The sequence below is a fragment of the Vicia villosa genome, linkage group LG3, assembly GCF_029867415.1.
Source record: "Vicia villosa cultivar HV-30 ecotype Madison, WI linkage group LG3, Vvil1.0, whole genome shotgun sequence".
NCBI classification, from domain to species: Eukaryota; Viridiplantae; Streptophyta; class Magnoliopsida; order Fabales; family Fabaceae; genus Vicia; species Vicia villosa.
This window is the reverse complement of record NC_081182.1, coordinates 103,425,423-103,452,629: the sequence shown is the minus strand read 5'-3', so window position 1 is coordinate 103,452,629 and position 27,207 is coordinate 103,425,423. Positions and strand designations below refer to the sequence as shown.

The window sequence follows — 27,207 nt, the reverse complement described above, 5'->3', positions numbered from 1 at the left end:
CGTGGGCTGGGCTTTGCATCTTTGCATAATTGGGTCTTTGCATAATTGGGTCTTCTTTGCACCTCTTTCTTACTTCAACACCTCTCTTGCATCTTTTAAGAGTAAATAATAATGAATTTTGCTCCATTTCTTCTTCATTTCACTAATAGTCTTGATATGAACTTAAAACCTGAAATATCGCAAATACCAGCATAATAACATAAGATAAAAACAGGAGGACAGTGAAATGAAATGCATATCCGCCACGTCGTTCGGGTCGTACTCAGCCACCGAGTGTTTTTGTCGGAAACTTATGAGATGAATCTTAGCAATAAACTTACAGTAGCGGCACTAAACAACTCCCAGCATGCATACCAATTTGAATCATGCTGTCATAGCTCGACCTTGACTTGTCACCTTGTTTTACCCGTTTCATTCGCGTGCAATCACATTAAGCCCATTATCTTGACACGCACATAGCAGAGTAGCCGGTTAGTGACTATGATCCTTTTAAGGAGTTCTGGCACATTTATGTGGTATACTCCTTAGCGCTCATTTGTGGATTGTGTGGAATCAAACCGTAATCCTTCCTACCAAGTTCAGTACCAGGTAACTTCTGAACCAATCAACAATGAGTTTTTAATATTTCAGATTTGTGACCGTTAGGTTAAATGATCGTGTGAGGATCACCTTACTTAGTAGGTACATTTCTATTGGCAATTGATCATATAATAATTATTATATGGATCATACACTTATATTCATCGACTCTCTGCGTAGTTGGTGTCTAAGACGGTGCCGACTGCTAGAATAAACTAATAAGGGTTACTTCAAAATTAAAGTCGATGGTTTCGGTATAAAGGGTATTCAAATCGGTTATGCATACTTTGGGGTTTTAGAGTGTCGGGACGATAAGGGTATTGTCTCGAATCTTTACTCTGGTTTCTATGTATAAGGTAAGTAGCTTCGTACTTCTCGAACGTGCGGGGTTATGCGTTTATCGGTTGAAATAATTTTTGTTATGGCTCAAGAAAATGGAAAAATTATAATAGACACGGGAATATGCATATAAGACTTAAAATTTCATAAATATGCTTTATTGAATTTGAAAAGAAACGTTACAAGGAAAGGAAATAAAGGAAAAATAATACTAAAGCGAGTAATACGACTCCCCCAGACTTAAACGATGCAGTGTCCTCATTGCATAGGAACTACTCCTCGTTGTTGCGGTTGCGAGAACTGCTTGCGCCTCTTATACGAACACGTCGAAGTCTATCAGTGGGAGAGCCATTTGCACGAAGGTTGAGATCATTCAATTGTGTAGCAATTTCTGTGTAGTGGCCTTCGGTCCTAATAGCGTAGTCACGGTGCTCTTGTTGCATTTCTCGAATTAGCCTTAGTGTTTTGTTTTGATTTGTCTGCATAGCTTGAAAACGTTGCTCTTGGCGTTGAATTGCAGCATACATGGCATCGAGAGTAATTGGCGGAGGATTATTTTGAGGTTGGTTGAAATCAGCATCTGCTTGGTTGAACTCTTGTTCCATTTCATCCACCGGCTCATTAGGATGTTCAGGTTGGTTATCTTGAGGATTTTCATTAACAAGCTTCCAACGCTTAATATAATGGATGTTGATTTGCTCGGGGCATGGCAGGATGATATTTGGAATTAGAACTTTGTTGATGACTAACGGCCATCATGACGTGGTGACACCAAGTGAGAGTCACGGCAGTAAGTGAGATCGAGGGACTGAACAGGCATCATGAGATGGGAAAGGGAGATTAGGTCGTCAGCGAGGCCTAAGGCATAGGCCAATGTGGTAATAATGCCGCCAAAACAGAAGGGGTTTGTAGCGGGGGCGTTGATGCAGCCTTGGATGTGTTGGAGCAAAAATGGTGCGGCATTGATGCGAATATTATTTAGCGCACAAAATAAGAAAAGTAACTCATTTTGGTTTACCTTGTGGTTGTTGGATCTTGCAAAAATAGTGTTACCCAAGACACGTTGAAAATAACGTATAGCGGGATTTTGAATGTGAGAAGCGTGAAGATTCCTCCAACCGGTAGCATTTTCGCCAGTCAGATTAAACCATAATTCAAAAGCGAGTTGCTCCCAAGGTCGGCCATGGAGTTCTTCGAAGATGGTGCGATGAGCATTTGGTGCATTAGAAAATTGCAAGTTGTCTAACCCTAAAATCTGATCCTTCCCTTAGACTACCTGCCTCTCTATGGCATGGGTCAGTCTTATGGCGAACGATAACGTGATGACCTTTCAACCTCCAAACGAAAGGCTTCCTGCCCTCTTATGGCAAGGATAGACCCTTTCATCCTGAAAGGCTAAAAGAAACCTATCATCTAAGTTTAAGGTAATTGCTCCTAATTGCTTTGCTCTGGCTAAAACTGTTTTCTCATATTCTTTCTCATAAATCTTCAAAATGGCTACGCTCATTTACGAGCTAAAGTCCATATTCTTCTTCTACCTTTCTTTTCAAAAACGAGCAAAGCAATTAAGAGCCCATGGAAAACCATGGATGCAAAGGGTGCCTTACACCTTCCCTTTGCATAAATTACCCCCCGAACCCTGTTTTCTCTAAAAGGTTTTTTTCTGTTTCTTTTAGCCTTTCTAACTTGTTTGGATAAAATAAAAGTCGGTGGCGACTCTTGCTTAACCGCAACATTTTTCGATTATAAAAGTCAGTTCACCGTGCGACAGAACTGGCGACTCTGCTGGGGATTTTTCGATTAAAAGAGGGTTTACCTTAAAAGTTTAGGAATCACTTAAATGTTTTCTATTGTTTGCTTTGCTTGTTTTATTTTTCAGGGCTGTTTTGTGAAAATTGAAGGACGAATCCTATTCCCGGATTCAAGAACACTTAAGATTAGGAGCGGCATAGTCATGGAGACCCCCCTTGTGCATGCTTGGGGTTGGTCAAAATGAAGTTCGCGCTTGAGTTAGACCTCTACTGGTTATTGTGTACCTCTTTTGAATGAGAGAGGTTTATGCATGTATCTTTGGGTGCGTCGGAGCTCAAGGACCTTTAGTCACCTTTAACTCATCCTGACTTTTAGGAACGTAGTGGGAGGGCTATTCTTGGTGCATGCCAAGTTATGGTCGCTACCCGATACTACAGCTCAGATAGGTTTCTTCCTAAAGTATCATTACGTGGTATGCATGTACCATGTTCGAGGGTGCTTTAGAGGGGGCTGACAATTCGGAGTCACTTGGTAGAACCCGTTGCTGAAATCTCCTTATCCATAGAAATACTCTTGGGAAGGACACCTGATCAGACTCCATGCAAGCCTTAAGCCAAAAATTATGTGACTCGTGTGACTTGTTTGTGTTTACTACTAACCTTCATTTCCTCGCAGGTTTTGTTGAAAGGACTTGTTTGTCCTTACCATCTCGCGCTAAGTCTAACGAACTCCATTCGCATAACATCATGACATCATAAGCATAACATGATTTAACTAACCCTTTCAAGGATCTTAGGGATTTAGGGCGCGCAATTTCAGGTGCTCTTATCAAGGAATGAATTCCTATCTAGGGGCAAGAGGATTTATTTTCCTCTAGTCACATGCCTTCCAATTCAGAGATTCAGTACCTATCAAGGGGCAAGAGGATTTATTTTCCTCTAGCCATGTACTGTCAAATTCAGAAGTATCCTGAATCAGAGGCGATGACCCACTCGACATGGTGAGCTTGATTCTCAAAGAAAGACGTTCAAAGACAAAATTCGGATTTCTTCAGACAAAGACGCGACCAAATCATTTTCTAAATGTTGCTAACTAAATTCCTAAAGATCCTTGAAAAGATTGCATTTGCATTCATAACATCACATAAAACTAACTTTGCCTTTCAGGTCGACCAACTGGTCAGACAAATACCATCAACAAATCAATCTCTGTCACATATACATTCTGGAAAGCATATCCCTCCAGACATTCTGAAGACACCTACATCAGATATACATTCTGGAAGCTCGAACCCCGGACATTCTGAAAATCCCTATCATGTGCATATTTTGAAAGCATGACCCTTTAGAATTTTGACAAGTATCTCTTTTAGACGGCACCCGCAAGCCCGTCTCCGACAATGAAGTCACGACAACTGAGTCACGATAATGGAATCACGACAACTGAGTCACGATAATGGAATCACGACAACGAAGTCACGACAACTGAGTCACGATAATGGAATCATGACAACTGAGTCACGATAATGGAATCACGACAACAAAGTCACGACAACTGAGTCACGATAATGGAATCACGCCAACTGAGTCACAACAATCAATTCACTCATATGATCCAGACGCTCAGGGCAATTGAGCCAACGAATTCTAACACCTACACTCCTGACTATAAACCCAATGCGAGGTGCGCGTACCATTCCAACAGTCTTGGACATTACACAAACAATTGCTGGACATTAAAGAATAAGATTCAAGATCTGATCAATGACGGAGAAATCAAATCCAACCCTCCTGAAACCCCTGTGGTGATCACCGCTCCTATGCCTAGTCATGACAAGATTGATTGACGTCTCGACGGACGAACTTTTGGATCATTAGATCTACTTTCAGTTGCAAGTTCTTTCCTGTTTGATTAAACATTTGACTCATGATAGACATTATCTGTTTTAATAATCATCATCAGTGCATTGCATATATTTGTCTTGAATAAATTATTTCGCTATCACTCATTTTAAATTGCGTCTTTACTTTGCATATGTTTTGTGATATTCAACTCCTGCTAAGTTGTAAGCCTTTTAAGGGAGGATGACGAAAACGATACCGCAACCTCATACAGTATGCTTTTGAGCGGACTATGCTGACGATGTACAGGCATTATTTCAATTCCTAAACAGTGGAGATATAAGGATGTTAATCCCTCGCCAACCCCATTGAGCTTAAGAAGTAGAAGTTTCTTTCTTGTACTAATTAAAACCCTTGATCATAACCTGGGGCAGGGTAGTTCTCAGTTAATTTGGCTGTGCATTCTATTTTAAGAGAATCATTCAGTACACCTTTCAACAAAGGTTTCAATCACAAGCGTTCATCCGCACACATCAAAGAAGTGTTGGAGATGTCAATCAAAAGCCAATGATGGTTCATCAATCATTAAGCAAGGCAGTCAATATCTTTCAAAAAAAAATGAAATGAAAAACATATATACAAAGAAAAGCCTGCTAAGTCAAAAATCACAAAGACTTAGGCAAAAATCAAGGCATCCCGCTGACTGTAAGCTCAAAATAGACAGTTCAGGCAAAAGTTAGGGATATCAAAAGATGAAAAAAGAGAAGTCAATAAATTCCTGAACAACATAATGTTATGACTACCAAAAGGAAGAAGTGACTGCCATCTCAAAAGTTCTCTCTGCTTGTGAACCATCATCATTATCAAAGGTGCAAATCCAAAAGTCTATTAGAATCTGAATGCATAAGTTGAATTAACTGAGCTTAGGACTGAAGATCATCACGAAGAGGGGTGGGTACAATCCAATTTTGAGCCATTATCCTTTGTTTCTTAAACCGTGAACCAAGCCACGTTACAACCCTTGAAAGTCCTAATTGAAGCATGGTTAGTTCGAAAGCATATTGTCACCAAAGAGGTATCTCGACTCCTTAAGGTTTACTAAAATGCTGAGTCGATATTTCGCTTTTACAAAAATATCATGTTTTTACAAACATCGCGCTTTTACATCTCCTGCTTTAACGTTTTTCAAAAACTCAAGACAAACGTATGCATTGCATCTCATGAATACATTATTAAACATATTCTGCTACATAATTTCAAATGTTAGCAATAGAAAGAATTTGCACAGGGTACAACTAATGACTAAGAGTTATCCCGACAAACAAAATTACTCCAAGAAGCCATGTCTCTTACGTATACAAGGGGCATGACATGTTTTGTCCAATCAATCTGGGGCAATCAAGTCAAGATTCCGAGAATCTCTCAAGGATGCCAAAACAATCAGGGGCATGCATCCAAGTAGATCTGAAGCTACTTCCCAACCAACATGGGACATTGTCCTGGGCCTATGATTACTAGGGGCATGTCGCCCATAGTGCATCTCATAAAGTCCTCGCGAGGCGAATCTTTCCAAAAGTTCCTACTAGCAGGGGCAATTCTATGCAAGTCCAGTTTGACATCTTGATCAATACTCAGTGATGTATCCTAATCAAAACCAGGAATGGTAGTTACTATAATGCTGGGGGCATCTTTCGAAACACCCATGTCTCCTCACAAAGCCAGGTTCACAAGATCATATCCCCACAGAGTAATCATTAAGAAGATATCTTCAAATGCTCTCGTCCCGACAAAGACATGGCTCCCCAACAGAGTTTACTCTCCAACACTTGGCTCTTCTCCAACATGGTTTACTAATATTTTTTTTCCCAATCAAGGGTACATCAAGTTACTGATCATCCCCAAGCAGAAATCATAAATCCCCAACTGTGTATCTTCAAGACAAGATCAAACATCAAAATTACAACAATAGAAGGATTTATTTTCTCAATCGAGATACTCCAAATAGCATAAATCATGTTCATACATCATGTATCATAGTAAATTCATACATAACATACATACGCCTCTTTGCATAGGCATAACACTCTCATTCATTTCGAAAATTACAATGCATGCATCACGACATTGCATGAAATTAATGTTTCTCTTTCAGCCTATTTCTACAATCAAATAAACATTGTCTTCTAGATATAGTGCAGAGATAATCAAGTCAACGATTTAATTCTGACGCTCATTCAAGACAAAAATTTAATTCTGATACTTAGTTCCGGGTATTCTCCAAAGATAGTTCAGAGATAATCAAAACAAAGATTTAGTTCTGACACTTAATTTTGGGTATCCTCCAAAGATAGTTCAGAGATAATCAAAACAAAGATTTAGTTCTGACACTTAATTTTGGATATCTTCCAAAGATAGTTCAGAGATAATCAAAACAGAGATTTAATTTTGACGCTTAATTTTGGATATCTTCCAAAGATAGCTCAGAGATAATCAAGACAGAGGTTTTGACAATTATTTCGAAGATAGTTCAGAGATAATCAAGACGATGATTTAGTTCAGATACTTAGTTTCGAGTATCCTCCATGAATAGTTCAAAAGATTTAGATCTAATTTAGTTACTACGAACGGTGCTGACACGATCAATCTCCAATAAACTTTCTCTCAAGGCCTGGATGGCATCTTTAAGCCCATCTCCGACAAGAGTCCCTACTTCAGCAAGGGCAAATTTCTGGGCATTCTAGTATTCAATCCTCTTCTACCCTCAGATTCCTACAGGCACACATGCCAGTCTACATCTTCAGGTTTAAGAAAATTGAACAGGGGCAGCTGTCATATCCTAAAATTTGCCCGAATATATTTCTGTTTGTCCTTTTATTTCAAATAATTGACATAGTCCGGTCGGTAAGGAAGTGATGTTTGCAAATTCAGAGTCCCAAATTCGAATCCCGCTTCTAACATTTTTTTTCCTTTTATCTGATACTAACTTTAGTTTTAATTTTATTTTTGTTTATATTCATAAAATTACAAAAAATAAGTTTTTAATTATTTAACTTTAATTTTCGTATTAATTAAATATTCTTTTTTTTAAAATAGTCAATTTTCCATTTTATGCACCTTTCAGTCAAAAAATCAATAAAAATTCTAAAATATTCAAAAATCCCAAAAAAGATAAGTTTTATTTGATTTTTAGAAGTAGTTCTAAAATTGATCTAATTTAATTAAATAAGATATTTGAAATCCAAATTAATTTAATTTAATTTTGGAGCTTTTAATTATATTATTTAATTGTTAGACCAATTTATTTTATTTTTCCTTTTAGGTTAACCTAATATTATTTTATAAATAGGAGAGACACTAACCCTTATTCGACAGTTTCGACGGTACAAAATTTTCACACACCGATTTCCACAAATTTTCAGTTTTTCAAACATGTAACAATGCTAACATCACCTTTTCACAACACGATACAAAGTGGTTTGTTTATTTTTTGCAGAAAAAAGAAGAACCGGAGATTAAAGAGAAGCCGGAGAAGATGAAGAACAAACTTAAGTCTAAAGTTCTCTCCAAATCATAACTCCGCTGCCTTCAATCCACAAGCCAATAACCTGTACAAGTCTTCAAACTAACAACACAACAATATAGTTCATGTTTTCTTTTGCAGGAATATGAGAAAAGAAGAAGATGACCGATGCAATCTGAAGCTGTTCCACACGCTGGAAAACGCAGAAGTCAGACCCAGCCGTACAACCTTGCCGAATCACAACACGGCACAGCAACAACAAGCCACAATCATCATCGACGGAGAACAAAGCTTTGACACGAGTCCACGCCGCGAATCCCAAGCGACCGTCCTCACCTTCGCGCCACTTACATCAACCGAAAACCACCGTCTCCGCCGCGAAGACCACGACGACACCGACCGCCACAGCCAACAGATCTGAGCGGTACTCTTGCCGATGAACCAGAGCCGCCTGCAAATCACCACCATCGGACCTCAACCTCAACACCGGAAAGCTGCTCCACACTGTTGACGGCTCCCATCACCTTTGCAAGTGCTCAAGCGTGTTGTGTGCGAGATCTTGTCACTGTCAGCACGCAAGGTACTTCTTCTTATGTCAGTTTCATATAAAACTTGTGCTTGGATCATGCTGTTGAATGTTATTGAAAAAAAGGAGAAGAGATTTTATTTTTATTTTTATTTTTATTTTTAAGAAAGGAGAATCGTGAATCTTAGACAGAGAGAAGCATGAATTTATTTGGGTTGTTACTTTCTATTCTCTTCTATATGTGTGTTGCTGTTGTTATAATTTCATAATTGCCATGTGTCTTTAATTGAGTGATTAAGATATGTTGTGGAAAAGTCAAAGCTTGTAATTATTTACTTTAAACTTCGTTTCGGTTTCGGTGAAAGGAATTGAAGAAAATCCTTCTCATATACTGCACTGCACTGTGTGCTCTATTTCTTTGTTATTGTTATAGTTGTTAGAACAAGATTTGTTCTGATCAATTATCTTAGTTTTGATGATAACAATAATATGAATTTTGCTTTAGATAATATGGTACTCTAATCCAATGCAATTTCCTTTTCAGGAAATATATAAAGAGTACGCATAATTCAGCGCTCAGAAGCTTTGTCTCAAAGGGTTCAGCATGCAACATCAGAACATGGTCTGGCAAGACATCAGAAGATGGTCGAAGCAGAATCAGAACATGGGTCTATGGAAGCATCAGAAGAACAAGAGAACAGAAGCACTGAAGTTCTGATGGTATCACGCTCAGAAGCACTTCAAGGTCAGAAGATCAGAAGATGCTTTGCACCAAGCTGTTTGACTCTGATGATATTCAAACGTTGTATTTACAAACATCAGATCAGAAGAAAGTACAAGTGGCAAGCTACGCTGACTGACAAAAGGAACGTTAAAAGCTATTAAAGGCTACGTCAGTAGACACAGCGTGAACAAGGCTCGAGGTAGTTGACAAAAGCGTATAACATTAAATGCGATGCTGTACGGAACACGCAAAGCATTAAATGCACTCAACGGTCATCTTCTCCAACGCCTATAAATATGAAGTTCTGATGAGAAGCAAGGTTAACGATTCTGCACCAAAACAACTCATATTAAACTTGCTCAAACGCTGTTCAAATCAAAACTCAGAATCTTCATCTTCATCAAAGCTCACTACATTGCTGTTGTAATATTTTAGTGAGATTAAGCTTAAACATTAAGAGAAATATCACAGTTTGTGATTATCGCTTTTAAGAAGCAATTGTAAACTCTTAGAATTGATTACATTAAGTTGTAAGTAACTAGAGTGATCGTGTGGATCAGAATACTCTAGGAAGTCTTAGAGGTTATCTAAGCAGGTTGTAACTAGAGTGATCGTGTGGATCAGTATACTCTAGAAAAGTCTTAGAGGGTATCTAAGCAGTTGTTCCTGGAGTGATCAGTGTGTGATCAGAAGACTCTGGAAGACTTAGTTGCTGACTAAGTGGAAAACCATTGTAATCCGTGCGATTAGTGGATTAAATCCTCAGTTGAGGTAAATCATCTCTGCGGGGGTTGACTGGAGTAGTTTAGTTAACAACGAACCAGGATAAAAATAACTGTGCAATTTATTTTTATCTGTAAAGTTTTTAAAGCTACACTTATTCAAACCCCCCCCTTTCTAAGTGTTTTTCTATCCTTCAATAGTTTGTGTTCCTTTATTTTAAGTTTACCTAGTTTCTAAATTAAATTAGTTTAGTATAGTTTGTTTTCTTTTTAATTAAACTATAAAAAATACTAGCTGTAATTTTAGATTGTTAATGTAAATTCTATTGTTTCCTTTCAACTAGAACCATTAGTAAGAAACAATATAAAAATCTAAAAACTATAATGTCTTTCTTTTTATTTGCTTATCACAAAAATAAAAGTCCAAAAAATATGTATTTATTTAATTAGCTTAAATTATTAGAAATAAAATAAATTAATCTTCTCTTCATAATTTAATATTTTCTTGATTAATTGTTAATATTCTTTTATCATTTCTCAAATATTTTCATATACCCGTACTAACATTTCTTGTTTTACGAGGTACTACCATCGTGAACATTTGACTATTGTACAGACATTCATAGCTTATGCATGCATGAGTTAATCCAGCGCTTCAGAGCCAACCACACTCAATCATCAGGTTAGCACCAGGATTTTCCCCGACTGTCAACCATATCAGATCAAATTCAAAGATAAGTGCCTATTTATTTATTTATTTATTTTAATTTCTTTATCTTTTTATTTTTTAGGGTTAGCTTTGTTTGCCTCCGAACCGATAATGCACTCACCCTATTCTGCTTTCCATTTTTTTTCACCTTTTTTCAGGGTTTGTCAAATTGCCAAAGCTACGAATATTGGTAACCCTAAACCCTGATCTTGATTATTATTGTGTTAAATCTATAATATTATTTTTATCCCGCTGGTTTCAATTCCCCTCTCCTCCGCTGGTTGCAATTTCCCTTCCCCGTTACTGTTACTTTAATTGCTAATATTAGTTGCTGTGGTTAGTAATTTTAGGGAGTGCAACTCTGAATTGAATTAGAATCACCTAATTACAAGATAATATAATTGAATATAATCACGTGATTGCTGCACCCACGCACTCTTTTGGGGTAACCTCTCTATTGCCTTGTTGCCTGTTGCCTTTGTTTTTTTGCAGAATAGCCATGTCCCTCGAAATCGAGGATACCTCAACTCTGTTGCCTCGATACAAATAAAAGTCATAAGTCCCTAAAATGATGATGCTGTCGGTACACGAATATGACTTCGACCCTTGAAAGTTGCCTACGAAAGGTTGAGGTATCCTCTGGCTGCCTACGAAAAAGGCTATTCTGATCCTTCCCTTAGACTACCTGCCTCTCTATGGCATGGGTCAGTCTTATGGCGAACGATAACGCGATGACCCTTCAACCTCCAAACGAAAGGCTTCCTGCCCTCTTATGGCAAGGATAGACCCTTTCATCCTGAAAGGCTAAAAGAAACCTATCATCTAAGTTTAAGGTAATTACTCCTAATTGCTTTGCTCTGGCTAAAACTGTTTTCTCATATTCTTTCTCATAAATCTTCAAAATGGCTACGCTCATTTACGAGCTAAAGTCCATATTCTTCTTCTACCTTTCTTTTCAAAAACGAGCAAAGCAATTAAGAGCCCATGGAAAACCATGGATGCAAAGGGTGCCTTACACCTTCCCTTTGCATAAATTACCCCCCGAACCCTGTTTTCTCTAAAAGGTTTTTTTCTGTTTCTTTTAGCCTTTCTAACTTGTTTGGATAAAATAAAAGTCGGTGGCGACTCTTGCTTAACCGCAACATTTTTCGATTATAAAAGTCAGTTCACCGTGCGACATAAGTACGTAGCAACTTCTTCTTGATCTAAATTATATTCATGGTTAAACATCCGAAATTGGATGTTACCGGTTAAGAGTGGTTAATCAGAAGGAGTGTCGTAGTTGAAAGAGCTCAAGAACTCTAATACGAGCGGCTCATAAGTGGGTACTGGTTCGGTACAGAGATGATGTAGGCTAGATTTTGTGAGTAAACGGGTGACACCATCTATTAGACCCAAAGTTTCTAGACACTCAGTGTTCACGAATTTCGTGGGGACAACTGAACGTTCATAGAAAGCAAGATATTTGGTTCGTTGAGCATTGTCGTCTTCCTCTCGAAAGATAATTTGCGAAAGGTCGGGAGGTGGTCTCTCAGGGCGCACACTTCGGATGACTGAACGCAGAGGCATAGTGTGTTTAGGAGAAAAGAGTGTGGAGAGTAGAAGAGTAGAAAATGGTGTGGAGGTTGTGAAGATAAAGAATGGTGGTGGTATGGTTTTATAGTGAGGTTTGAAAGTGGTGGAGTAAAGATGGAATTAAAAGGGATTTATGGTGGTGTTTGAATTTTGAATGGAAGGAAGAATGGAAAATGATGTAGAGTTATGGAGGTGGTGATGGAGGGATGAATGTGGTTTATGGTGTTTAAATGGGAGAAATTATGGGGAGGAGGAAGAATATTGAATGATGAATTTTGAAATTCAAAATTCAAAGTGGGAATTATTGTGGTCTGTATGGTCAAACGAACAAAGCAGTTGCTACACACCCTTGGGAGACGCGCATCTCAGGTGTGCAGTCTGCTGGGGGACAGTGTATGGAGACGGGCGTCTCCTGTCCTTTGCATGCAGATAGGTGGCCCCACAGAGGTGGAGACGGACGTCTCCTAGCCTAGGGAACAAGCCTGTCTCGCATGCACTTTTGTGGTCATGTTCTGACAGGTACAATAAAACTTGATAAATAGTACAGAACAGTGACATGCTATGTTACTATAAACAGCAGAATGTTAGTGACCAGACTGTGTATATTTATATGCATTCATGAATATATAGCAGTCAGATAGCAGAATATATAAAACATAGTAGCAGTGATGAATAAAATATTGCATTTCGAATTAAAACTGGGTACTGAGTGTTAATAGTAGCAGAATATAAAATGCATAAAATGAAATTCTAAACTAGGAATGAGAATTTGCTAAAACTAGAAATAAAAATCTAATATTCTAAAAGTCAACATCTAGCCACGTCTGTTGTTTTGCACATTAGAATAGATGTGCTTGAAGACTTCGTCGAATTGAGCATTAACGGTGTCGATGAAATCGAAGAAGTGCATTTGTAGAGTGTGTAGCTCGTCACGCATATGCTGAACTTCATGTTGTAGTACATCGATGTCTTGGCCATGTGTGACCGGATGATAAGCATGTTCGATCCTTGGAGGAGCATTTCTTGGGGCCAGTGATTCAGCGGATGCAGCAGGATGTTGTTGTTCAGGCTCGACATCAGTCATATCTTCAGATTGATCTTCTTGTGAAGCAGTAGGATTCTCAGGCTCATACTCAGGAACGGGTTCGTCTTCGGGTAGAGGCTCATATTCAGGCACAGGATTATCCTCGGGCATAGGTTCATACTCAGGCACAGGCTCGCCTTCGGGAGGATTCATGTCATAGTATCCAGGAGGAGTGTCAGGTTCAGATTCCGATACTTGCATGTCATCATCAAAATGTTCATAGGCTTGTGGAGTTTCAGGAGATGATTATCTATCAGGAATCTGACCATAATAAAGCCAGCTAGCAGGGTTGTGCACACTCGTCCTTGGATTCGGTAAGGTGAATTGATCCAGTACTTTGTTATCAATAAGGAGGTCAAACTGATCAGGACCAAGGTTTCCAATGATACCTCTGTTAAAGCAAAACTGAATGTCCATGGAGTTATAGGTACCAAAAGGTGTCAATCTAAGCAGTGGTATTCTCAGACCAATAGCATTTGCAATCATAGTGACAAATCCGCCGATCAGAATAGGTGAAACTTCGTCATGCGTGATGCGCTCGAAGTTTGCTAGCATAAATGTAATAGCATTAACCGGACAATTTTGAGAAGTGTAGAACATGATGAACAGCTCTTCTCTGGAAACTTCAGTGACATTCTCAGGTTTACCGAAAATGTAGTGAGCGATAATCTTATGCAGGTATCTGAAGGCAGGATTATGAATGCTCTCGGATTGAAACTCATGCTCTTCAGGATTATCGTTTCCAGTAATCTTACCCCATAAATTTTCCAACTCCCAGTAAGCAAGATGTTCCTCTGGAACTGTGGTGTATGCATCCGCTCCATTAGGGATTTCTAACATAGCAGCAAAATCACGGACACAAAACTGATATTCCAATCCAAAGAGTCGAAAAAGAATAATTTCTCTCCTCACTCCTTGTCCACAGTTAGGCAGATAAGTCAATGAGCTCAAGAACTCCAGAGTGAGCTTTCGGAAGGTACAAAATTTGCGGAACAGATGAGAACTGGTCCAACCGATTTGGTTCAGCAAGTACATGACACTTTCGTCGATTCCTAACTTCTCCACAGTCGGGGGATGAGGATAGCGAGTCAAGCCCATTTGCCTCTGAGCTAGCTTAGCATATCTCGCTTGTTGTCCTCTTCCTCGGAACACAACTTCCATATTGTCGACTTCTTGCATCTTGATGAGTTAGTAACTAAATAAGCCTATAAGTCAAAAAGTATGAAAATTAAGTTAGAAATAGGCTAGCGTTGGTAGAAATAAAAATTAAAAGATGTAACAAATTATAATAATAATTATAAAAAGATGAGATTTTTATAACAATGATTTAAAATGGTGATTATAATTATAATAATTATTATAAGTGGTAAAAAGCATAAAAAAAATTAAAATATAAGATTAAAATAATAACAAGATAAAATAAAATAAAATATTTTAAATAAATAGAAAAAAAAATAAGAATAAGAAAAATGAAATAAAAATGTGGGTTGTCTCCCACTAAGCGCTTTGTTTTATGTCGTAAGCTCGACGATTTAAATGAAAATCATTTTCTCGAATGAGCGGGCAGCTCGTCAAGTTTTAAAATTTGAATATTTTCATCGTTCTCGAGACGATGGTAATGTTTAAGACGTTGCCCATTTACGACAAAAGGTTCGACTGTTTTTCCTTTGATTTCTATCGCTCCGCTCGGAAATATGTTAGTAATTTCGAATGGACCAGACCATCTAGATCGTAGCTTTCCAGGAAATAATTTTAGTCTAGAATTAAATAATAGTACTTTATCGCCTATGCTAAAGTTTTTCCTAGATATACGCTTGTCGTGCCATTTTTTCGTTCTTTCTTTATAGATTTTAGCGTTTTCTTAAGCGTCTTGTCTAAGCTCGTCTAATTCGTTTATGTCTAGAATTCGTTTTTCACCAACAGTAGTGTAATTTAAGTTTAAATTTTTAATGGCCCAATAGGCTTTATGTTCCAATTCTACCGGGAGGTGACATGATTTTCCATAAACGAGTTTGAATGGGGTGGTTCCTATTGGAGTTTTGAAAGCTGTTCTATAAGCCCATAAAGCTTCATTTAACTTGGATGACCAATCTTTTCTAGATATAGCAACAGTCTTTTCCAATATTTGCTTTATTTCTCGGTTAGAGACTTCTACTTGTCCGCTTGTCTGTGGATGGTATGGTGTAGCTATTCGAAGATTCATTCCATATTTTCGAAGGAGTTTTTCAAGGATTCTTGAAATGAAATGAGATCCAGCATCGCTAATTACCAGTCTTGGTACACCAAACCTAGGAAAGATAACATTTTTAAAGAGTTTGATTACTACTCATGTGTCGTTTGTAGGAGAAGCGATAGCTTCTATCCATTTCGAAACGTAATCGACAGCTATGAGGATATATTTATTTCCGAATGATGATGGAAAGGGACCCATAAAGTCTATTCCCCAGACGTCAAATATTTCTACTTCTAGAATGCCTTTTTGAGGCATTTCGTCTCGTCTTGAGATATTTCCAGTTCGTTGACATCTATCACAGTTTATAACGGCAAAGTGAACGTCTTTCCATAGATTAGGCCAGTAGAGTCCAGATTGGAGGATTTTAGCACAGGTCTTAGACGTGCTAGCATGTCCTCCATAAGGGGCTGAATTACAATGCGTTATTATACTTCCTATTTCTTCCTCAGGTACACAACGTCTAAAGATTCCATCGGGGCCACTCTTAAAAAGAAGGGGGTCGTCCCAATAGTATTTTTTCAGGTCATGGAAGAATTTCTTCTTCTGTTGGTAGCTTAGATCAGGGGGGAGTACACCAGCGGCTAAGTAATTTACGAAATCCGCATACCAGGGTGTAATGGTCATTGCAAAGGTGGTTGCGGCAGGTTCGTCGGGATTATTTCTTTCTAGTTGAGCTATAAGCTTATCGTAAGGAAAATCATCGTTAATAGGTACAGTTTCAGGATCTAGGTTTTCTAAACGAGAAAGGTGGTCTGCTACTACATTTTCTGTTCCTTTTTTATCTCTTATTTCTAAATCAAATTCTTGCAATAGCAAGATCCATCTTAAGAGTCTCGGTTTAGCATCCTTCTTGGTTAATAGGTACCTAATAGCGGCGTGGTCGGTGTATATTATTATTTTGGCTCCTACTAGGTATGAGCGAAATTTATCCAAAGCAAAAACTACAACTAAAAGCTCTTTTTCAGTTGTAGCGTAATTCATTTGAGCTTCGTCCATAGTTCTACTTGCATAGTAGATAACGTGAAGTTTCTTATCTTTTGTTTGACCTAGGACAGCGCCTACAGCGTAATCGCTTGCATCACACATTATTTCGAATGGTTCGGTCCAATCAGGAGGTTGCATGATGGGTGCGGAAATTAATGCTTCCTTAAGGGTTTTGAAGGCTTCTAAACAATTGTCATCGAAGACGAAATCGGCGTCTTTCATTAGTAGTTCGGTTAATGGTTTAGTTATCTTCGAGAAGTCTTTAATGAAGCGTCGGTAAAATCCAGCATGTTCTAAGAAACTTCGTATTTCTCTAACGGTTTTTGGAGGGTGAAGGTTTTCAATAACTTCTATTTTAGCTCTGTCTACTTCAATTCCTCTATTTGATACTATGTCCTAGCACAATCCCTTCTTGTACCATGAAGTGACACTTTTCCCAATTTAGGACTAAATTAACTTTCACGCAACGTTCTAGAACTTTTTCTAAATTCGCAAGACATCCCTCGAAGCTTTGTCCACATACGGAGAATTCGTCCATGAAGACTTCCATAATATTATCTAGGAAATTGGCGAATATTGCCATCATACATCTTTGGAATATCCTGGTGCATTACATAATCCGAATGGCATTTGTCGGTAGGCAAAGGTTCCAAAAGGGCAGGTGAAAGTTGTTTTCTCTTGGTCATCAGGATGGATTGGGATTTGGAAGAAACCAGAGTAACCATCTAAGTAGCAAAAGTGGGAATGCCTAGCTAAGCGTTCTAACATTTGGTCTATGAATGGTAGGGGGAAATGGTCTTTACGAGTGGCTTTATTCAGTTTTCTGTAATCTATGCACATTCGCCAACCAGATTCAATTCTTTTGGTTATAGTTTCTCCCTTCTCATTCTTTATCACCGTGACTCCTCCCTTTTTAGGTACTACATGAACAGGACTAACCCATTTACTATCGGATATGGGGTATACTATCCCAGCTTCTAATAATTTCCGAACTTCCTTCCTAACTACTTCGCTCATGATCGGGTTAAGTCTCCTCTGATGTTCTCTAGAGGTTTTCGAGTCTTCCTCGAGCATAATTTGATGCATACAGAAAGAAGGGCTTATCCCTTTGAGATCAGATATCTTATAGCCTAAAGCTGTTGGATATTTCCTTAGGACTTCTAATAGTTTTTCGGTTTCAATCGGTCCTAAATCAGCATTGACTATTACAGGTCTTTCAAGTTCGGTATCTAAGAATTCATATCTTAGATTGTTAGGAAGCGTTTTTAGTTCGTCATTCAGTTTACCAGGAGCAGGTGTAGCTTTAGGTGTTGGTGCTAAACATTCGGTTAAACTTAGGTTTTGGTTTTCTTCTTGTGTGTCATCATCAGATGTTTCGGTTATTGGGATTTCTAGGATTTCAAGGTTTTCGAGTGGTTCGATCTTTGTTTCTCTGACGCATTCGTCAGTGATATCCATGAAACAACATGTGTCGTCAATTGCGGGTGCTTTTAAGAAGTGAGACAGAATAAATTCAATCTTCTCTTCTCCAACTTCGAAGGTTAGTTTTCCTCGTTTAACGTCTATGATTGCACCAGCAGTTGCTAAGAATGGTCTTCCTAATATGATTGGGATGTTGGAATATTCCTGGATATCCATGATGATGAAATCAGTCGGGATGTAGAATTGACCTACTCGCACAGGGATATTTTCCAGCATTCCTACAGGGTATTTAACTGAACGGTCAGCCAGTTGAAGAGACATTCTCGTTGTTTTAAGCTCACCTAGTTTTAGTTTCTTACAGGTTGAAAGAGGCATCAAACTAACACTAGCTCCTAAATCGCATAAGGCTTTATCTATAACAGTCTTTCCTATTACACAGGGTATGGAAACACTACCAGGATCTTTTAGTTTGGGAGGCATGTTGTTTTGAATGATAGCACTACATTCAGCGGTAAGCGTTACAGTTTCGTTATCCTCGAGTTTCTTTTTGTTCGATAGAATTTCTTTTAAGAATTTAGCATACGAAGGCATCTGAGTTATAGCTTCTGTGAAAGGTATGGTTATGTTTAATTGTTTCAGAAGTTCTACAAACTTTTTAAATTGCGCTTCGGTTTTAGATTTAGCTAATCTCTGAGGGTAAGGAATTGGTGGCTTATAAGGTGGTGGTGGAACGTAAGGTTTCTCTTTTTCAGATTCCACTTCGGTGTTGTTTTCATTTGTTTTAGCAGTTTGGTCATCAGTTGATGTCTTTTTGGTTTCCTTTGGCTCTTGTTGTGACATGGGTGCGTTTTGAGTTATAGGATCGATTGGTCCATTGTAGTTCGTTCCACTTCGCAGTGTAATCGCGTTCGCATGTCCTTTAGGATTAGGTTGTGGTTGAGCAGGAAACGTGCCAGCAGGGGCAGCAGTAGGTGCTTGTTATTGAGCTACTTGTGAGATTTGTGTTTCTAACATTTTGTTGTGTGTAGCTAAAGCATCTACTTTGTTTGATAATTGTTTTAGTTGCTCGCTATTATGAATGTTTTGATTTAGGAAGTCCTTGTTGGTTTGTTGTTGGGAAGCTATGAAGTTTTCCATCATGATTTCTAGATTTGACTTCCTAGGGGCGTTTGGAGCAGCTACAGGCGCTTTTTGATAGCCAGGTGGGACAGCAGGTGCTTGTCCAGGCGCGTACAACGCATTGTTGTTCTTATACAAAAAGTTTGGATGGTTCTTCCATCCAGGGATGTACGTGTTAGAATAAGGGTTTCCTTGAGCGTAGTTTACTTGATCAGATGGAATACCAGTCAGGAGTTGACATTCGGCAACGACGTGTCCAGTTAATCCGCAAATCTCGCAATTAGGTGCTACAACAGCCGCGGTGGCTGAAGGAGTGATGGTTAAGTTCTCGATCTTTTGAGTTAAAGCGTCTACTTTAGCGTTAACGCGGTCTATACCACTTACTTCGTACATTCCTCCTTTGGTTTGGGTTTTCTCTAGAGCAGCTCGTTCTCCTCCCCATTGATAATGGTTTTGTGCCTTGTTTTCTGTGAGGTTGTATGCTTCATCATGGGGTTTGTCCATTAGAGCTCCGCCAGCAGCGACATCTATAGTCATTTTAGTGTTATAAAGTATACCACCATAGAAAGTATGGATGATCAGCCATGGTTCGAGTCCATGATGAGGGCATAGTCTAAGCATGTCCTTGTATCGCTCCCAAGCTTCGAAGAGTGATTCGTTATCTTTTTGGGTAAATCCGTTGATTTGACCTCTTAGCATAGCAGTTTTGCTAGGCGGAAAATATCTAGCTAAGAATACTCTCTCAAGTTTGTCCCATGTAGTTATGGAATTAGAAGGCAGGGACTGAAGCCACGCCCTAGCTTTATCTCTCAAGGAGAAGGGAAAAAGGCGTAATCGAATAGCTTCGGGGATAACGTTGTTAGCTTTGACGGTGTCGGCATATTGCACGAACACGGATAAATGGATATTAGGATCGTCTGCAGGGCTTCCAGAGAATTGGTTTTGTTGGACAGCTTGTACCAATGAAGGTTTCAGTTCGAAATTGTTTGCCTCAATCGCAGGTGGTGCGATGCTTGAGTGCGGTTCAGCTCGTGAAGGAGCGGCATAGTCTCTAAGAGGACGAGGGGCAGCCATCTCTAACTTCGGGGTAATTTGATTGATTTGATCAGTAAAGATCAATTCCTGAGAAATCGGAATTGGTGCTACTTCGGGAAGATGATAAGCTCGACGTCTTACGTTAACAAAACGTTCGATCTCGTTGATTCGTTGTATCAGGTCTCCTCCTTGTGAACGAGTACTTGGCATACAATCGTTCAAAAAGAAAGGAAAGAATTTGCCCTAGTCTCTACGGTGTAACAGTGAGTTACGATATCGACTTAAAAAGTCCCCGGCAACGGCGCCAAAAACTTGATCGCAACTTTACGTGTCTATAAATCTGATAATTGCAAGTGCACAGTCGTGTCGTGTAGTTTTAAAAGATATCATATCCACAGGGACTATGAATCGATCTACCATTATCTAAGGTTACTATGTAAAGCTGAGGCTACTAATATTTTGATTGTTTCTAAAAGGGAAGGCTAATCGTGAATTCTAAGAAATATAATAATAACGGATATCAGTATGTATTTCGTCTAACTTAGGTGATCCGAAGGTCCATTGGCTATGGTATTATTCGATTAAAAATCTTTATTAATTTAGTTGGTTAAAAGTCCTCCTCTCAAACTCTCGCTCTGTTGATTTAGACCACTATCCTAACTCATAATGTACGCTCTCGCCATCCCATTAGATTTAGAAAAGCTTTTTGAAAAGAACTTAGTTAATAAAATGCTTGCTTTATGAAGTCGTTATCTACTTAAATCCCCTAGTCTCAAACTCTCGCTCTGTTGACTCGGTTCATGCTAGTATTCCCTAACGTACGCTTTCGCCATCCTGCGTCGAGTTTAAAAACACTTTTTGAAAGTAAATAATTAATACGCTTTCGCCATCCTTAAAACTAATGCCCTATGTCTACTATCCAGTTAAAGATCTCAAACTTTCGCTCTATTGATTTTAACCTTTGTCGGCCTTAAAACCTCAAACTCTCGCTCTATTGATTTTAAGACTCTATTAATTAAATTAGACATAAAACCAAAAACAAGTGATATTTAATAAAACATAATTAAGACAGTTTATTTCGGACCCCACGGTTAACTTACTTTACATACCGATATCTTAACTAATTAGCGAGACATATTGATACGGTTAAACATGCATAAATTTGTTTGGTTTATAATGAAAGGCATATTAAAAGGCATACAATATATCATGCAATTAAATAATATAAAGGCAATAAATAAATAACCTGAATAAAATTAATCTAGAATATATCTGGATCTTGAAGTACTCGAACTTCCGCCACAGGTCGACTGGATCGTTCTTCGGAAATTATTAGGCGTAAAATTTAAAGGCAAGGAAAATAAAAATAAATAAATCTAACGTAAGGCTAGATCTATAAAAGGTTCACAACAATTTCCGGTGTACAAATTGTTATGAGAAAAAGAAGCGGTGAAATAAAATGCAGGAAAGAAATTAATGCTTGGAAAATAAATTCGGCAGCACTTCGTTAGCAAAAATCCGGACCCGGAGAACTGAGGTATCGGTCTCCTTTTATAGGTGAGGATCTGCAGATACGTTGCTTGAAACTAGGGAGTTCTGACTTGGGACTCGGAGACGTACGTCTCCACTTTTTGAGGAGACCCAGGCAACGGACTTGAGACGTGCGTCTCAAGTGGAGAAAATATAGGAACGGTTGGAGACGGGCGTCTCTATTGCGTGACGTGGCAGAGAGACGTTGGAGATGGGCGTCTCCACGTGCTCAAGTGGTTCTTTCCAGCTCCTTCGTGGGCTGGGCTTTGCATCTTTGCATAATTGGGTCTTTGCATAATTGGGTCTTCTTTGCACCTCTTTCTTACTTCAACACCTCTCTTGCATCTTTTAAGAGTAAATAATATTGAATTTTGCTCGATTTCTTCTTCTTTTCACTAATAGTCTTGATATGAACTTAAAACCTGAAACATCGCAAATACCCGCATAATAACATAATAAAACAATATAATTAAAAGAAAATGCTAATAATATTCATGGATTTTAAGCTAAATATACGATATAAAATCGTGTTATCAGCCCAAAACACCTTCTTTAATCCAGCACTAGTCAACATACATCTAACTCTCTCCAAAATAGTTCGATTAAATATTTCAGCCAAACCATTTTGCTGTGGAGTACCTGCAGTAGTTATGTGCCTTGCAATACCATAAGCAGCACAAAAGTTGTCGAATGCCTCATTGCAAAACTCAAGGCCATTGTCAGTTCTCAACCTCTTGATCTTTCTGCCAATTTGATTTTTGACCAGAGTCTTCCAACTTTTGAAATTCTCAAAAGTTTCATCCTTAGTCTTCTGGATGAATACCCATAACTTCCTGGAATAATCATCAACTATGGATAGAAAATACCTTGCTCCTGAATGTGATGGACACCTTGCAGACCCCCAAAGATCAGCACGGATGTAATCAAGGGATCCATGTGTTCTTTGTTTGCCTTTGTTGAACTTCACTCTACAAGATTTTCCAAGTACACAGGGTTCATAAAACTCCAGCTTTTCGACTTTGTCTGCACCAAGCAGATTTTGTTTCCCTAATTCGACCAGACCCCTTTCAATGACATGGCCCAATCGCATGTGCCAGATTTATGTCTTCGACAATGGTTTCGTGGATGCAACATTTGTCGAACCACTTACAACTTCAGCCTCAAGGGTATACAAGCCTTGTTTCTTCACGCCTCTCAAGACTTCCTTCGACCCCTTCATGACTCTTAGAATACTTTTCTCTCCTTGGAAAACCTATCCTTTCTTGTCGAATTCACCAAAAGAAATCAGATTTCTCTTCAAATCAGAAATATACCTGACTTTGGTCAACAACCTTATTGACTCACCATGGAGCTTGAATCTCACAGATCCAACACCTGCAATCTTGCGAGCTTTGTTATTTCCCAGCAGTACTGATCCACCATATTGATCACATAATTCCTCAAACAAGTATTTGTTTGGAGTCATGTGCCAAGTGCAACCTGAATCCATAATCCACTCCTTCCTAGAGTCACTACTCGAAACCACAAGGACATCAGATGATTCGAAATCATCTTGAACGATGGCTGCATTGCCATTATCCTTACCTCCATGATCTTTCAGGCGTTCAGGGCACACCTTTCTTGTGTGACCCTCCTTCTTACAATGATAGCATCAAATGCCAGATGCTTCACTACTGTAAGACTTTGACTGGCTTTTTCCCTTCTTCTTGTCGAACTTACCATCCTTAACCAAGAAATTTCCTTTAACGGCCAAACCTTCACCAACAGTCGAAGATTTGTGCTTCTTTCATTCGTTCAAGTCCTTAGAATACAGGGCTGATTGAACTTCTTCAAAGGTTAGGGACTCCCTTCCATACAGGAGAGTTTCTTTGAAGTGAGCATGTGATCGAGGCAAAGCGCACAATAGTAACAGCGCTTGATCTTCATCATCGATCTTCACATCAATATTTTCAAGATCAAGAATCAGCTTGTTGAAGATATCCAACTGCTCAGCCAACACTTTGTCTTCAATCATCTTGAATGAATACAAAGTTGTCTTCAGGTAGAGTCGATTTACCAGTGATTTGGTCATGTACAAACTTTCAGGTTTCACCCATAACCCTGATGCCGTCATTTCCTTTGATACCTGCCGGAGAACCTTATCACCAAGGCCCAACAAAATTGTGTTGTGTGCTTTCTCGATCATAGTCGTCTTCTCCGCCACCGTTAATTCAACATTCATGGATGCCTCTCCCTTCAACGCTTCCAAGTAACCTTGCTGAACCAGTATTGCTTTCATCTTCAAGCGCCACAGACCGAAATCATTCACTCCGGTGAACTTTTCAATCTCATACTTTGTTAAAGGCATCTTCTCCATGCTCACCGCACCAATTTGTTGTGAATTCAATGCCAATAACAAAGTATAATGCAAAGAAATAATAAAGAACAAGGAAGAAGAAGAACACAAGAATTGGTTATAACTGCTATTCTTTTAGTTTCTCTTAGAAAACAAGATTACAAGTTTACAACAATAACAAATAACCTCTCTCACCCTTGATTAGGATTTGTTGTGTTGCAATGATGAGAGACTAGTATGCTATTTATAATAAAACTTAACATACTAACTAATGAGCTTTTTCCACAAGGCCCATTACACAAGCCAACTTAATAAACAAGCTAACTTAACAAATTAGGGTTTAAACACTAAACCTAATTTAACATGCTAACAACCCTAGCATCTTCGACACAAGCATGTGAACAACCTTCGACTTCATGCTTAATCCTGTCGAACCAAGAAGCTACCCTTCGACCATACTAGAGTTCGATCTAATATCTCACAGGAGACATAATGATTGTTAACGGTTAAATGAAGATTTAGTTACAAGTCTCAAGAAGCGTGAAAAGCAAGTTTATCCAAGATAACACGCAACCATGAAAGGCAAAGGTAGCCTATTATCCAACATCAGACAAAATCTTATGAACGCTATAAATAGAAGATCATTCAAACAACACAAGATACACATCAACATAAAAAAATTACAATTACGCAACACAAGAAGAGCTGAAACACAAAGCAAGAACACCTGCTCACATTCAAACAAAGAACTATTGCACTGAGGAATAATAATTTTCTTGAGTTCACAAGTTTTTGTACTAAACACTTAGTGAAATATCACAGTTGTGATTAAAGCTTCTTAGAAGCAAACTTCAAACATTATTGTAGATTTGTAACAGTTTCTTGAGAGACCAGTTGGGTTAGATTTCTCAAAAGGTCTAGGACTAGTTAGTCTTAGAGGTTTCTAGATAAATAAACGTTATATCTCGTGGAGATCCCTGAAAGGTTTATTATCTAGTGTTAGTCACAAGCAGTTGGTTTGTGCAAGGTTGTTAGTCACAAGCAGTTAGTTTGTGCAAGGTTGTTAGTCACCAGCAGTTGGCTCGTGTAGTTGTAATCAATGTTGATTATAGTGGATTAAGTCCTCAATTGAGATATGCGAAATCACCTTGGCGGATGGACTGGAGTAGTTGAGTTATAACGGACCAGGATAAAAATATTGTCTGAACTTTTATATTTTTGCAAAGAAAAAGAAACCACTTATTCAAACCCCCCTTTCTAAGTGTTTTCATACCCTTCACAAACATGGGATAATTCCTAAGGATATTCGAAACAAAAACTTGCCTAAGGGAGTGATGAATTCATCAAAGATTCAAACACCAAATTCCAATCAAACTTCTTTCAAATTCTAAATTTCACACCAAAGCACATACTTATTCGCACAATTAATCAAAAACTTTTATGTTTTTCAAAGTTTTTTCTTTCTTTTTCTTTTCTTTCACTTTCTCTTTTTTGTTTTCTTTTTCTTTTCTCTTTCAACCTCATAGCAGTTAACCACAAGTGCACACTCATTTTCCCCCAACTTGAATTCAACCGTTTTATTATGTGAATACTCCCTACTTTCTAAGGCAAGGTAAAAATTCATACAACAACATAAAGTTGAAGGTTCAAGAAAAAATAAACAATCAAAATTCATACAATAAGTGAAATACATGCTTATAGACAGGCATCAAATTTAAAGAATATGGACAATGACAAAAGGCTCAAAGGGTTTACGAATGATCACACACTCACAAGGTGAAATGACTATATGGCTACATAGTTGTGCTCAAAATGAAACAAAAATGCCTTAATCCTTTTCATTCTTTCATATAGTCAACACAAAAAGATTAAGCATAATAAAATCTAGTTAGAACAAGAATTGTGGTCTCCAGCATATGTGAACAATGGAAAGCTACCTCACAAGAAAGGTGGGAACTAAAGTGATTCACAAATGAACAATTATACTAAAGAATGAATGACATAAAAGTTGTAAAAAGCATAAGTATCATGAATATGTTATAGTCTAGAAAGCGATAAACACTTACCTTTGACGTGTACAAAAATTTAACAAAATTATCACCATACACTCGCAAGTCGAAATGATCAAACTTGAAAAATTACCTCAAATTCCCCGAGCTACTCAAAACGAGTTCAAAGGCAAATACACAAACTATCAATATAAACATACTAAAAGACCAGATGAAATTGTGTAAACAAATTTAAAAATGTAGATTTGAAATTTAAGAACTGGTCCGATCTAAATTTGTTCAAATAATTGCATCACACTATCTAAACTAAACAAAAACTAAAAAGAATAAACATGCGTGTTTTACGTCGTAAGCTCGCCGCCTGTTATTTAAGAGAGTTCCTCCAAGTTACTTCTATCAGACTATTCCGAACCACACACAAGCAAACGTGAAAGAAAACAAACAATAATATAAAAATTCACAAGTATAAATATATACAATACTCAAAATAAAAGAAACTATTGCAATGCAAGTTAATAAACACCAATTTCCAGCAACGGCGCCATTTTGTTGAAGCGGTAAAGCGGAAAGCAATACAAGTTTTGGAAATATTTATCCGAAAAATTATTGTCTTCACAGGGACTAGTGCATTGAACTATTGTTCAACAGTTACTAAAGTTATGAGTTTGAATTGAATTGTTTAAAGCATAAAAACAGAAAAGTAAATATCAACACAAAAAGATTTCATTCTTCAGAGAGAAGAGACTTATCAGGCATGCATATAAACTACTTCTCAAAAACTTAAAGTTGTCGACCAGTTATACTCTTCAGATATTAGAAGACTCGTGTCTATGAAAGACCTCAAGTTGAAGAGTTTAAAGACACATGATTGTCATGTTATAATGGAGCATTTTCTACCAATAGGTATACGTTCCATTTTGCCAGAAAAAGTAAGAAGCGCCATAACTAAATTGTGTTTTTTCTTTAGGTTAATCTGTAGTAAGGTGATCGATCCTGAGGTCTTACCAACACTGCAAAAAGAAATAGTTATTACCTTGTGTGAGCTTGAGATGTATTTTCCTCCCTCTTTTTTTGACATAATGGTACATCTAGTTGTTCATCTTGTGAAAGAGACACAGTTGTGTGGACCAGCTTATATGAGATGGATGTACCCTGGTGAACATTATATG

General features: G+C 38.1%; 1 protein-coding gene and 1 non-coding gene across 2 annotated transcripts; one reads left to right on the top strand and one right to left on the bottom strand.

Annotated features, from left to right (window-relative positions):
- Positions 1-1,190: 1,190 nt before the first annotated feature.
- LOC131658699 (early nodulin-75-like) lies at positions 1,191-13,572 on the bottom strand. The gene is made up of 2 exons (XM_058927967.1): positions 13,221-13,572; positions 1,191-1,561 (listed from the first exon to the last, which is right to left on the bottom strand). The coding sequence occupies exons 1-2, from the start codon at positions 13,570-13,572 to the stop codon at positions 1,191-1,193; spliced, it is 723 nt and encodes a 240-aa protein (XP_058783950.1).
- Positions 13,573-19,721: 6,149 nt separating this feature from the next.
- Positions 19,722-19,828, top strand: LOC131593743 (small nucleolar RNA R71). The gene has a single exon (XR_009281125.1). It is a non-coding gene; the product is annotated as a small nucleolar RNA R71 (small nucleolar RNA).
- The last annotated feature ends 7,379 nt before the right edge of the window (positions 19,829-27,207 follow it).

Coding starts and splice junctions, on each gene's coding strand:
- LOC131658699 (XM_058927967.1), bottom strand. CDS start 13,572: ATGCAAGTATCGGAATCTGAACCTGACACTCCTCCTGGATACTATGAC. Junction 1,562..13,220: donor ACATGAAGTTCAGCATATGC/GTGACGAGCTAC, acceptor AAAATCCTCAAG/ATAACCAACCTGAACATCCT.